Source organism: Microtus pennsylvanicus, chromosome 11 (genome assembly GCF_037038515.1).
Source record: "Microtus pennsylvanicus isolate mMicPen1 chromosome 11, mMicPen1.hap1, whole genome shotgun sequence".
Lineage (NCBI taxonomy): Eukaryota > Metazoa > Chordata > Mammalia > Rodentia > Cricetidae > Microtus > Microtus pennsylvanicus.
The window spans coordinates 37,490,376-37,503,342 of record NC_134589.1 but is presented as its reverse complement, the minus strand read 5'-3'; the positions used below and the strand labels follow the sequence as shown (position 1 = coordinate 37,503,342).

Genomic DNA, 12,967 nt, shown 5'->3' with positions numbered 1-12,967 from the left:
TAGCAGAGGTTTGGGGATGATTCCACGGCACCCACTGTGCGGCTCACTGCTCTTTCCTAAACACCAGCACATTTGTTCCGGGAAGACTCCAGAGCTTCTCAGACAGGCCCTAGATGCACACTTCCTTGTAAACAGATCCTCGGTGCAAAGCCCGGAGGCCTCGTCTGACTACACACTGGATGCTAATTAGGGGTATCACCTTTCATCACAGGGCCTCTGTGCTTCCGGCCTCTTCAGCCACCCCATCTTGTTACAGGCGCTGGAAAGCCAATGCTTCACCCCCACCGGTTTCCATGGAGATGCAACAGTTTACTTTTTTCTTCCCAAGTCTAAGCCATGGTTATTTTTAACCGGAAAACTCTGAGCCAGGTCACAGCTGGGATCTGGATGATGCAATGACGTCTATAGCTACCCTTCTCTCCCACAAACGCCTTCTTTTCTGCAGTTGTTGGGGGCGGAGGCGCTCCTAGGAGACTTTGAAAAGCTGTTTTTGCTTTGGTTCATGAAGTTAAAACCCATACCTTGACTTAGAGCTGGCAGGCATCCTCAATCTGAAGCTCTGCATGACCAGATCCCGGCAAAGATGTTCTTGTTGGGGGTGGGAAAGCAGATGAAGCTGACATTGCTTAGCTATCTGTGGCTGAATGGTAGATGAATGACCACTGGGCCTGGCAGCTTGCCTTGGTGAAGATGAGGCTTGTAATGGGGACAAAGGTAGAAAGAGGTGGAGAAGCTAGTGCTTGCCTCTCCAGCACAAGCCTCAGGATAGCTTGCTGCTACCCTATCTTACTGTCAAAGTTCCTTCATTCCCTGGAGTTGGGCTTATCAAGGACTTTCTGAATGTTTCAATCCCTTTTGATAGGTTATTTTGTTTTGTTTTCAGGGTTGGTGCAAACTATTTACCTGGAAACTACTTATTTCACTCTTAGAACTCTCTAAGATTATTACAAAAGACTACAACAGAAACAGAGTTCTGAGCAGGGCTGTCAGTTTGCACACAGGTGAGACTCATTGTACACATTAACTTCTACCGCCCACAACGCATCCTTGCTTTATCTTTTTTAATAAATATTTTTTTATATTTATTTATTATGTATAGTGTTCTGTCTGTGTGTATGTCTGCAGGCCAGAAATGGGCACCAGACCTTATTACAGATGGTTGTGAGCCACCATGTGGTTGCCGGAAATTGAACTCAGGACCTTTGGAAGAGCAGGCAATGCTCTTAACCACTGAGCCATCTCTCCAGCCCTGCTTTATCTCTTAAAATACTTTCTGATGTTGTTGTTTTAAAGGAATTTCCTAAATGAAGACTGGTAATAGGAAGCAAATCAATAGTTTTCTGTTGTTCAGTGAGAAAACTGATTACTCAGAAATGGGGGAGAATGCACTCAACATAATCCTCCAAGGAGAAATGTTAGACGGGTCATGAGCTGGAACTTGGCTGTCGGCCTGCTGAAGATGGTGGATGGCATTTCAGTGAGGAAAGGGTTGGGTTAAATGTGTGTACATGTTCATGTGTGCACAAGAGCACGCAGAGACCAGTGTCTTCACAGTCTCTCATTGAAGCTGAAGATCACCCATTTGGCTAAATCCATTGGCCAGCAAGCCCTTGTGCCCCCACATCCTCTGCCTTCCCAGCACCAAGATTACAGGCTCATGTGACTACTGATTTATGTGGATGCTGGAGATCCAAACTCAGATCCTCATCCATGCAAGCACTTTACCAAATCAGTCATCTCCCCAATCTTCATGTGTCGGTTTTTTCTTTTCCTTTTTTTTTGGGGGGGGGGATGGAGTTTTATGTAGCTCTGGCTGGCCTTTAACTGCGTGTAAAGCTCAAGATTGACCTTGAAATCACAGGTATGCACCACCACTCCAGTTATGCTGGGACCTGAATTCCGCAGATTCACGCAGCCTAGGCAAACAGTCCACCAAGCTGTCTCCAACCCTACTGCATCTTCTCACACTTCCTAAGATGCTGAATTTGTTCCCTGTTAACTACGGACTAAGGCAAATCAGTAAGTCAAGACCTTTTACCATGGAAAGTCCTAATACAATCAGAAAAGTTTTGCCTGATAAAGGATGCAAGATTAATTCAACCTAACAATGAGTCTGATGCCTAAGAAATCTACCACCTGTACTCTGAAGTAGAAAATCAAGTGCATTAGACTCAATTATTTGGCCCTAAAGGACACAGGACACACGTAGGCTGGCAAACCAGTTTTTAAATACAAGCCCAGCTTAGTGAACTTCAAGGCTTCATCATTGTTTGTTTGTTTGTTTTGTATCGGGTTTTAAAGCTTTTAGGAATCACTGTATTCTTAGATGTATTTCACTCCTATTCTGAATAGAAAGAGGGACCTGGAAACATAATGCTTGTGTAACAAGAAACTCATCGTGAGGAAGTAATTTTAATGTTTTAATGTCAGATGCAAAGCATTCATCTTTCCTGCACATATCTATGTCACTGAGTGGAATGCTTAGTCCATAAAAATCAATGGGCAGTTAGTACACTTCCACCGCAGAACATCTAACACTGGAAGCCCAGACAACAAAGAACTTCCTTGCCATTAGACAGGGAAACTGGCTATGAGAACTAAGTTAGCCTTACAGTTGCCCAATCCTGCCCTGCCTCCTGAGTGCTGGATTACAGCTATCACTGCACTTTTCTCTCTCATCTCCAGCCACCCTCTCTCTTTCAAGACAGGGTGTTTCTGTGTAGCCCTGGCTAGTCTGGAATTTGCTCTGTAGACCAGGCTGGCCTTGAATCCAGAGATCTGCCTGCCTCTGCCTCCAGAGTGCTGGAATTAAAGGCGTGCGCCATCACTGCCTGGCATCTTCACTCTTGTATCTCATTCCCCAACTAATTTCTACGTTCGAACGACTATCAAGGCTGTTCTGATTCTACTTTAGCTAAGATCCTGTTCAATTGCCTTAACATTTCAAAGAGCTGGTGTTCCACTAAAGAACAAAACAAAACGACAAAAAAAAAAAAAAAAAAAACCAAAACAACCTTTTAGCTAGGTCACAGACCAAAAATAGTTCTTTTGAAGTGATCTGATAGAGGCTGTCTACCTGTAGCTAAGTACAACAGACAGGAAAACAACATGTACAGATTAGCAATTCGAACATAAAATGCCATGCCCATCACAAATTGTACAACTGGCTTTCGTTTATTTTGTGTACATAGATGTATCTTGAAGGTATTCCCAAAGGCGTCCTTTAAAACATGAGCAGGTGCAGTGGATCACAACTGTGATCCCAGTCAGTATTTGGGAGGCAGAAGCAGGGGGATTGAAACTTGGGAGAGTAAACTCTTTCTGAACTGATGAGGGATGGGAGAAACCTCTATCGGTGTAGCTGGCTTTCAGCAAACCCTATGTGGATGCAGAGAAGCATGCTGTTAATGAAAAGTCTCTTGTTGGTACTAGGTAGCCTTGTCTAGGTGTTAAGAATATAGATGGTGCCAAGCAGTGGTGGTGCAGGCCTTTAATCCCAGCACTTGGGAGGGAGAGGCAGGCGGATTTCAGCGAGTTCAAGGCCAGCCTGGTCTACAAAGTGAGTTCCAGGACAGCCAGGGCTGTTACACAGAGAAACCCCGTCTCAACCAAAAAGAAAGAAAGAAAAAAAAAGAATATAGATGAAAATAAAGACAGCTGTATCAAATTCAGCAAGTGCTTTTCTAAAATAAAAAGGATAATGTAGTGACTCTTCTCTAAGGACTCCCTGGCTGGAATGTAACACTTGCCAGGCAAGAGCATGGCCTGTTCAACTTCCAGTTCTTTGAAGGGGGAAACAGTCACTGGGCATGGAGGCACACACCTATAATCCCAGCACCTGAGAGACTGAGGCAAAAGGATTACAAGTTTGAGACTATCCTGCGCTACACAGTAAAGACCACGTCTCCAAAGGAAAAACAGCAAATACTTCAGCTCGTCCTGGTGGTGCACACCTTTAATTCCAACACTCAACAGACAGGCAGATCTCTGTGAGTTCAAGGCCAGCCTGGTCTACAGAGTTAGTTCCGGGACAGCCAAAGATATACCGAGAAACCATGTCTGAAAAAACCAAAACCAACCAAACCAACCAAACCAACTAACCAACCAAATCCCCCAAATACCTCCCAAAGCAATCAAGCAAACAATTCCTTACTCAAAATATGGCTAGACCTATGAGAAATTTCAGAACACAAGGCTTGAAATTCGACAGTTGCACTCATTAAAGCAACAGTAACCCTACTTCCTAAAGTCTAGTCTGCGAGGATAGTATTCTCTTCCCATTGCTATTTCCCACCATGTCTACTCATCCCCAAGCACTTATCAGCATGTAGTTGCTTCCCAGGTTTCAGTCTGTCCTACCATCCTCCAGTTCGGGACGGCCACAGCTGCCCCTTGTGTCCTAGCCAGATCTCTTGGCCGTTTTCCTTACTCCCACTGCCACCTACACACCATCCTCCACCCCTCCCTATGTCTACAGCAGTTTCCCACTTCCATCTGTCGTCTCCCCACCTCCTTTTGATTTTCATCTCTGCCTCAAAAGCCCTCTTCTCCTAGGAGGCTTTCCTTAATCAAGATTAAAATCCTTCACACACCAGACACAACAGCACTGAAGTCTAATGTATGCAGAAATCGCAGACCAATGGTTAACTTTCACGGTGGAATGGAATCTGTTTATAACAGACCAGTGTCGGTGGTGGTGACAAAATGCATTTTCTAAGAATGCCTACTAAAGAAAGGAAACCATGTCCACAAGTTATCCTTTCTTTTTAATGAAAAATTTTTTCGAATATCTTGTTCATTATTTCTCCTCCTCCAACTACCCCATATCATGCCAACCTCTGTACCCACCCAATTTCATGTTCTCTTCTTCCTTTTAAAAAAAAGAGAAGGGGGCTGGTGAGATGGCTCAGTGGTTAAGAGCACTGACTGTTCCTCCAGAGGACCCGGGTTCAATTCCCAGCACCCACATGGCAGCTCGCAGCTGTCTGTAACTCCAGTTCAAGAGAATCTGACATCGTTATACCAATGTGCATGAAATAAAGTTGTTGGTTTTTTAAAAAAAAAAAAAGAAAGAAAGAAAAGAAAAACAGTAAGACAAAAAGTTGTCCTTTTTAAAGAAAGGAAGTTGTTAGATCTAGTGTTCTCTGTCCAGCAGAAAGTTTAGCCAGTAAAAAGTGCTGGCTGCATCAGCCTGACAACCTGAGTTTGATCCTTAAAGCTCACGGTGGGAAGAAAGAACTGACACAGAAGAGTGGTTGTCTGACCCCACATGCACATGTGTGACACAGCCATGCCGCCTGTCCTGCCCATTATCAATTTTTAAAAACATACTGTTCTCTCATTCTCTAGATACCCATTAGCAAGCTGCAAACACATTTGTATTAGTTACAAGTCTGAGCACGCACTTCCAGCAAAACACTGGATCCTTACTGGTGTCTGAATGTTAGAGGAGAGAGAGAATTAGCTACTGGAGGTGACCTGTGCAGACTCTAAAGTTATGCCCACCTGCAGACACGAGAGAACCACGACTGGGAGTTTGGCTTCTTATTTTGCTGAAGGCTTGAGGACCACGTTTCAGATGTGGTGGAACTACTCATCCTCACAGCTACTGAGTCTCATATGAAGTGGCTTTACTTGTGTTTGAAAAGCAGCTTTTATTGCAGGCTAGCCGTTTGCCACTGAAAGATTAGGGTTCAGGTCTCAACTGAAGCAAAGCTGGGTGAGTTGCATCATCTCTATCCTCATGGGCCTAGTATTTTGGAAACCCAGGGTAACAAGGTGAGACCAGGACACAGGACACACGTGTAAGCAGAGACAGTGCAGCATGTTGAGGCGGGCATCCAACAACCCAAGTGTGCTTTTAGTTACCAGAATATCTGACACACCCACAAATTAAATAGCAAAACATTTTAATCCATTAATTCTAAAAATAACAGAGACATTTTATATCCGGTGCCACCTCCTCAAGAGTCTACTGCAGATCAGACAGCCAGACTGCAGAGTACAAAGCCAGACATTAAAGTTAAAGATGCAGCCTGAGACAGACCATCATGGGGGAGATTTTCCACCTCTTCAGCTCATAAACTAAGATGTCAGCTTAAAAAAAAAAAATCCTTGAAAGAAAAGGCTTTCCTGTGCTTTAAAAACCTTCCTCTTCATTTAAAATCTGTCTGCAAGATGGGAAGCCAGAGTCAGAGAGCTCCACTCTCAAGTGCAAGGATCCGCACTGGACCCCTGGGATGAAATGCTGTGGCTTGGTTCTACTTTCACCAAAGCCAGGATGTGAGGTACTATGGTGCTGGGAATGCATGCCCACTCGTGTTTAAGAATAACTCGGCAAGCACACACTCTGCATCACTACCCCACAACAGGAGCACTCTACAGCAGGGCAGAGAAGAAAGAAATCGACGCACTTGGAGTCCCTGCGTCTTCCTTCTTTTCACAATAAGAATCCAACTCAAACACAAGTCTCCAGAATGTGTACACTGTCCTGTGACCCGCCACGTTCCAAACTTCTGGTTTGCATTGTCAAGCAGAGAGAGAGACTCAGGCTTTAGTGATGTATCCTTCTCGGATGAGGAAGTCATAGATTTTCCGGGTTTTGTTCACGTCTATCTTGATGAGCGCTCGTGCCTGTGCCAGTCTCAAGCCTCCTTGCTTGTTACACTCATTCAGCAGAGCAGACTTATACTCTAAATAGGCTCCAGGTACCAGCCTCACCACCTGACAGAGCTGTAAGACACGACAAATTTAATAAACGTTAACATCTGTCATTCTCACAATTTAATCCAGAAGGTATGGCAACCCCAAAAGAAGGAAAAGGGGGTGGGGCTGGAGAGACGGTTGGGCAGATAAAGGCATTTGCCACCAAGACTTGACAATTTAAGTTTGATCCCTGGGACCAACATTGTGAAAAGAGAAAACCAACTTTTTTCTTTATTTTTTTGGTTTTGTTTTTTCGAGACAGGGTTTCTCTGTAGCTTTGGAGCCTCTCCAGGAACTAGCTCTTGTAGACCAGATTGGCCTCGAACTCACAAAGATCCACCTGCGACTGCCTCCCAAGCTGGGATTAAAGGCTTGCGCCACCACCTCCCGGCAAGAAAAGCAACTTCTTCAAATTGTCTCCTGACCTCCACAACATACTGTGGCACACAGATGCCCCTCCCTTCACTCCACGCACCCAAAATAAAATGTATTTGAAAAAAAGTGACATCAACCTCCAACTATTTATGGGAGCTGTTGAGTGGCTGGGCCACATTCCACTTCCTCTCTTCTCTGGAGACAGACATTCAGGAAGAAAAAGGCAGATGTGACATCAGCCAGGAGAGCCTTCAGCAAGTGAAGGCTGGCTCAAGGATCTAGTTCAGATAGAGAACAAATACATGTCCCTGAGGAGGGTTAAATGCCTGGAGTTGTCGCTCAGCATCATATTGATATAGTCAGGGAAATAACCCAGAGTACAGCGGGGCATTGAGGGGTGGTGGGATCTCAGGGGCCTGGATTCCTAAGTGGAAATCACACTGTTGCCACTGGCAGAAGAGAGCAGCCTCTGGTTTTTACATCTCCTACCACCTGCCATTGTCAGCACCGAGAAGTCTGAGTCCAGCATATGGGTAAGCAGTGAAAAGATGGATGGAATTCCAGACCATTCAACACACAACACTGAGAAACTGGTCTGACTTTCTTCAACACACACTTCTTTCTACCCCAAAAGAAATGGCTATTTCTTTCTGATGAATAAAAGGCTAATACAAGTCCCCGCACTGTGACTTCTTAAGTGCCTGACGTGAGCGGATGCTATGAACCAACAGATGGGGGACAGACACTGGGAACTGCAAAGGAATAAGAAGAGCTCCTCTTTTGTGATTTTGGCTTGATTTTTTTGAGACAGGGTATCTGGTGGCCTCTGAACGCACTAGATAGCTGAGAGCTGTGGATGTGTCTAAACCCCGATCCTCTGCCTCCACCTCCCAAGTGTTGGGAATACAGGAGAGTACCACCCAAGCAGACTTTCATTCACTGTATGTCCTAGGCCGACCTCACAGTCTCCCCCATCTCAGACTTTCAAGTGCTAAAATTTGAGATCTATAACCATACCTAACTAGATGTGCAGATTTAAATGCTAGAAACAGACAAAAGCAACACAGAGACAGATCAGTGATTACAATGGCAAAGAAGGTCATGGTACTTTTTAAAATCAATGTGTTGTAGGAGTGTGTGTGTGTATACGTGCGTGCATACATCTGGGAAGCAGAGGCAAGCAAATCTCTGTTGAGTCTGAGGCAAGCAGCACTACACAGGGATTTAGTTCCAGGCCAGACAGTGTTAGAGAGTGAGATGCCGCCTCAAAAGTAAAAATAATATGCAACTACACAACACTGGATTATTTTCCTTATGCTTATCAACATTCCATGGAAACAATTATAAAAACATTCTAAGTGATGGTTACGTTGCTGGAATAAGTGCAGAACTGCTCAAAACAACCATTCTAATAGAAAAGTCCTATTTTCATGTAAAAGCTACTTTAGGCCTGCAAAAAGTTTCACTTACATAAAGCATCAAGTGGAGCGTCTGCCACATAAATGCTCAGTAAGTGACAGCTGCTGCTGCTATTTAACTGACACTGGTGTATGCACTTCCCTCAAAAAGGGGCAAGGTAGCTTCGAGATGAAAGAAGTTAGCTCATTAGTTCCTCGGCTTCTCAGACAAGAGCAGTGCATGTTAGACAAGTACAGTAAAATAGGTTTGATGTTGTCATGGATTTTAATGATAACTCAATGAATTAATCAGCCCCTCTTTCCTTTCCTCTGGTTCCCCTCCCTTTTATTACCTCCTTTTCTTTTTCATTGAGTTTCTCTGTACCAGGGAGGCCGGTGAGGTTCAAGGGTGGTGCACATCGTCTTCCTATAGACACAAATGCAAAAGAATAAATACTTCACAGAGGTACAACTGTTCAAGTATAAAACAGAAAGCCTAACCCACTCCCTTAGGCTGGTTTAGCTAGCTCCTTGACACTGGTGGTCTGATTGAGAACAGCCTCCACAGGCTGATATTTAGATGATTTAAATGCTTGGTCCCCAATTGGTGGGACTATTTGGGAAGGATTAGGTGGTGTGGCCTTGACAGAGGTGTGGGGGGGCATTCCCAGAGTGCGCTTTGCTTCCCGACCACAGATTAAGATGACAGCCCTCAGCTGTTCCTGCTGCCATCCCTTTCACACCTTTGCTCTGGATCACAGACTCTAACTCTTTGCAACCATAAACCCAATTAAATGCTTTCACTTAGAAGTTGCCTTGGACAAGGTGTTTTACCAGAGCAATAGAAAAGTAACTAATACAGTCACCCAACATTCCATTTGAAAATAAAAATAACAATCCGTGTGCTCTTTGTTCTGTTGATTTACAAATATGGTCATGCACACCTTAATATCAACTATCACTCAGCACAGTGGAGGAACCTGTCTGATAGGAGACTCTAAACTCTGGAGCCCAGATGCTCATACAGTGTAGAAAAGTTATATTCTGTGTGTCTGGACAGCTGACGAATAGAAACAGGAATCCTGCAAGAGAGATTCACCACTCTCCAGCAGGACAAGGCAAACATGGTAATTAACCAAGTACTATGTACCTTCAGATCAAAGGTGGAGTCAGGCCAACAAAGCTCTGTTTGTTTACTCTGCTTTGAAAAGAAGTGATGTTTAACTGAAAGATCCACACTAGAATAACAAGCTGAATATCATATTTGCTGTATGGCAAAGCAAGGACCAATGTTAACTTCGTATCTGAGAAGAAACCCATACATAGGAGGCAGCACCAGACTTGCCAGGCCAGCCTATAAAGATGAATGCACAAGAGCTTCTTCCTTTAATGGATGATGATGATCGGTGTGTGTGCTGCACAGGCCACAGATGAGAAGGTTGGACAACAACTGTGTGGTCTCAGTGCCCTCCTTCCGGCCTAGCTTTGCTAGGGTTCCAGAGATTTCCAGCCTTACCACCTTTACCTGCTGGGCCATCTCGCTTGCCCCTAGTTTTATTCTGAACAGATGCTTGGGATGAGTGCTCGGTTGGGGATGGATGGAGTGGGTTAAGTTTTATGGGGACTGCCACTGGAATGGGACAGAAGGAAGAAAGGGCTGCTCAAGTTGTTCTGGGAAACCTGATTCTTGAGGACATCAAAAGGGCTAAGAAATGAAGGCTTAGAAATGGAGATAAGAGGCTGGAAACATAGTTCACTTGTTGAGAGCACTGACTGTTCTTCCAGAGAGCCTGAGTTCAATTTCCAGCACCCACACAGTGGCTCACAACCTCTATAATAGGATCAGATGCCTCTGCTAGCAGGCAGAGCATTCATACATAAACTGTAAAAAATAAAATAAAATAAACAAAAACTAAGAAAAAAGAAATGGAGATAAATTCATGTGCTATCTCATAAGTCTCCCAAGGTTAGGCTACAACCTGGAATGCTGAGCTCCCAATCTTTCACTGCCTGAAGAGCAAGTCAGACATAGAGGCTCAGGAGCCAGGAATCTCAACAACACAAAGAGAAAGAAGGAAGGCTATGAGGAAACAGTGAGCTGCACAATTGTTTTAAATAGCCAGTAACAAGTTTTTTAATTTCTGTGCTTAGCAAGGGGGAGGTTTGAAATAATAAGCATGCAAAGGCCGGGCGGTGCTGGCGCACGCCTTTAAATCCAGCACTTGGGAAGCAGAGGCAGGTGAATCTTAGTGAGTTCGAGGCAGGCCTGGTCTACAAAGGGAGTTCCAGGACAGCCAGGGCTGTTACACAGAGAAACCCTGTCTTCAAAAATAAAAACAAAACAAAACAAGCTTACAAAATTAAATCTGGAGTCCACTGTCTTGGTGACTCCTTAAAAGGCTCTCTTTCCTTTCAAGTATCAAATAATGACTTGAGGGGCTGGAAACACACTTAGAGGTTAAAAACACTTGCTGCTTTTGCAAAAAAAAAAAAAAAAAAATCCAAGTTCAGCTTCCAGCATTTAATTAGGCAGCTCACAACTGTCTGCAACTCCAATTCCAGAAGATCCAATGCCCTCTTCAGGCATCTGCATTCATGTGATACACACATATAACTCAGGCACATAGACATAAATCTTTAAACAAAAAAGAATTACTTAAAACAAAGGAAAACAATTATCCACCAAATGCCCATATCTGAGCACTATTAGATCTGGAGTATATGGAGACTTTTGTTCAAGACGAGGTTTCACTATCTAGTCCAGATTAGACCCAACCTTCCCATCCTCCTGACTCAGCCTCCCTAGTACTAGGATTACAGGTGTATGCCATCATAGCTAGCATACTGAGAGAATTTCAAGGTTTGTTACAACTGCACCATGTTATACCACTGTGCTTCTTCTGGTTGTGGTCTGGATGTTCAGATTAGGAGAAATGCTGTCATATGAGGCGGGGATGAATGGCGATCAGGACAATTGACAAAAACACCACAACTGTGGCTCAGTAACTTCATTATGTTATCTCCCCAAATACTAAGTCAAAAGCAACAGTCACCAAGAATCATCACACTGCATTGGCTTATTTGTCTTGCTCTGACAGTTAATTTCAAAATGGGACAGACTCAAAATAGGTAAAGCTCAGAAGCATAGATTCCTTAAGCCTCTAGTCACAAGAAATCCTTGAGTTTCTGGCAAGTGCCCCGCTGCTCATGTCACATTCATAGCTCTTCATGTAACACTCTTAAAGCACATTGCAACACTGCCACAGGTCCCAACTGTAAACACCAGTAAAAGAGCATCCTTCTGAGTCCTGCTCGAGAAAAGGGCCATCCCTATCTGACCACGAAGTCTGAAAGCACGCTGGTGTGCACGAGCCATTCCAACAGTTGATTACCATTACTCTACCAAAGAACCATGCTCTACAGGGGAGTAGCTTTGTCACACAACCCTTGAGATGTAAATGCCAGTCCACACTTGCTCTGGGCTGGGGAATAGCTAAGTGCTAGAAGATGCACATGTCCAGTATGTGAGAGGCCCTGGCTTCAATCTCCAGTGCTGGAAAAGAAGAGAAGAGAAAAGACACACAATCCACAAAACCCCTGGTGATAGCCTGAGAAATCATTACCTGAGTTTGAAGCCATCAGAACAGAAGGACTCAGCCCAGAATCACTAAAACAAAGAAAAGGAATTTAAATTTAGGTCTTATCAAAGGCAATTTCTAAAACCCCTCAAAGGACTGGGAGCATTTATCAGGAAGATCATCCAAGAATAGCTGTGGTGAGATTGCATGACACTTCAGAGTTATCTCACTGTACAGGAAAGAGAAAAACTTCCCTCACCTTTGCTAAGGGCTCTTAACAGAGGACAGCACCAAAGCAATTTGCAGGAAAGGAAATTTTAACAAAAACCACACCATCTAGGTGGGTACAGACATGGGTGATAGTGGAGTTGAGACAGGGTTTCACTGTGTCTCCTCCACTGGCCTGGACCTCAGCAGGACTCCCTCCCCTTACCCCTCCAGAGCACTGCAATCACAGGTGTGTGCCACCACAACCCGTTTCAGAGACACTTTTTTTTTTTTTTTAAAAAATAAGGACAAAATAGGAACAGAGAATTACATAAGACTAGTTACGTTTCTTTTTTGGGGGAAAAAGGTAGGGGGTTTTAAGACAGGGTTTCTCTGCATAGCCTTGGCTTTCCTAGAACTCACTTTATAGACCAGGCTGGCCTTGAACTCACAAGTGCCAAGACTGCCCACTCTAGTTTGTTTCTTTCTTTTAAATGTATTTATTTATTTATTTATTTTGTATGCGGTGATCTGTCTGCAAGTATGCCTGCAGGCCAGAAGAAGGCTCAAGATCTTATTACAGATGGTTGTGAATAACCATGTGGTTGCTGGGAATTGAACTCAGGACCTCTGGGAGAACAGGCAGTGCCATCTCTCCAGCCCCTGACTAGTTTCTTTCTTTCTTTCTTTCTTTCTTTCTTTCTT

The 12,967-nt window shown here is 44.0% G+C and overlaps 1 protein-coding gene across 3 annotated transcripts in view; it reads right to left on the bottom strand.

The window, feature by feature from the left end:
- Positions 1-5,892: 5,892 nt before the first annotated feature.
- Positions 5,893-12,967, bottom strand: part of Tada2a (transcriptional adaptor 2A) — a 50,192-nt gene continuing 43,117 nt past the window's right edge. For all 3 annotated transcript variants that reach the window (XM_075991309.1, XM_075991311.1, XM_075991310.1), the window contains 3 exons: positions 12,101-12,144; positions 8,831-8,904; positions 5,893-6,732 (listed from right to left, as the gene is read on the bottom strand). In XM_075991309.1, coding sequence (XP_075847424.1) covers positions 6,547-6,732; positions 8,831-8,904; positions 12,101-12,144 — 304 coding nt within the window. In that variant the 3' untranslated portion in view covers positions 5,893-6,546. The remainder of the gene's footprint in view (positions 6,733-8,830; positions 8,905-12,100; positions 12,145-12,967) is intronic.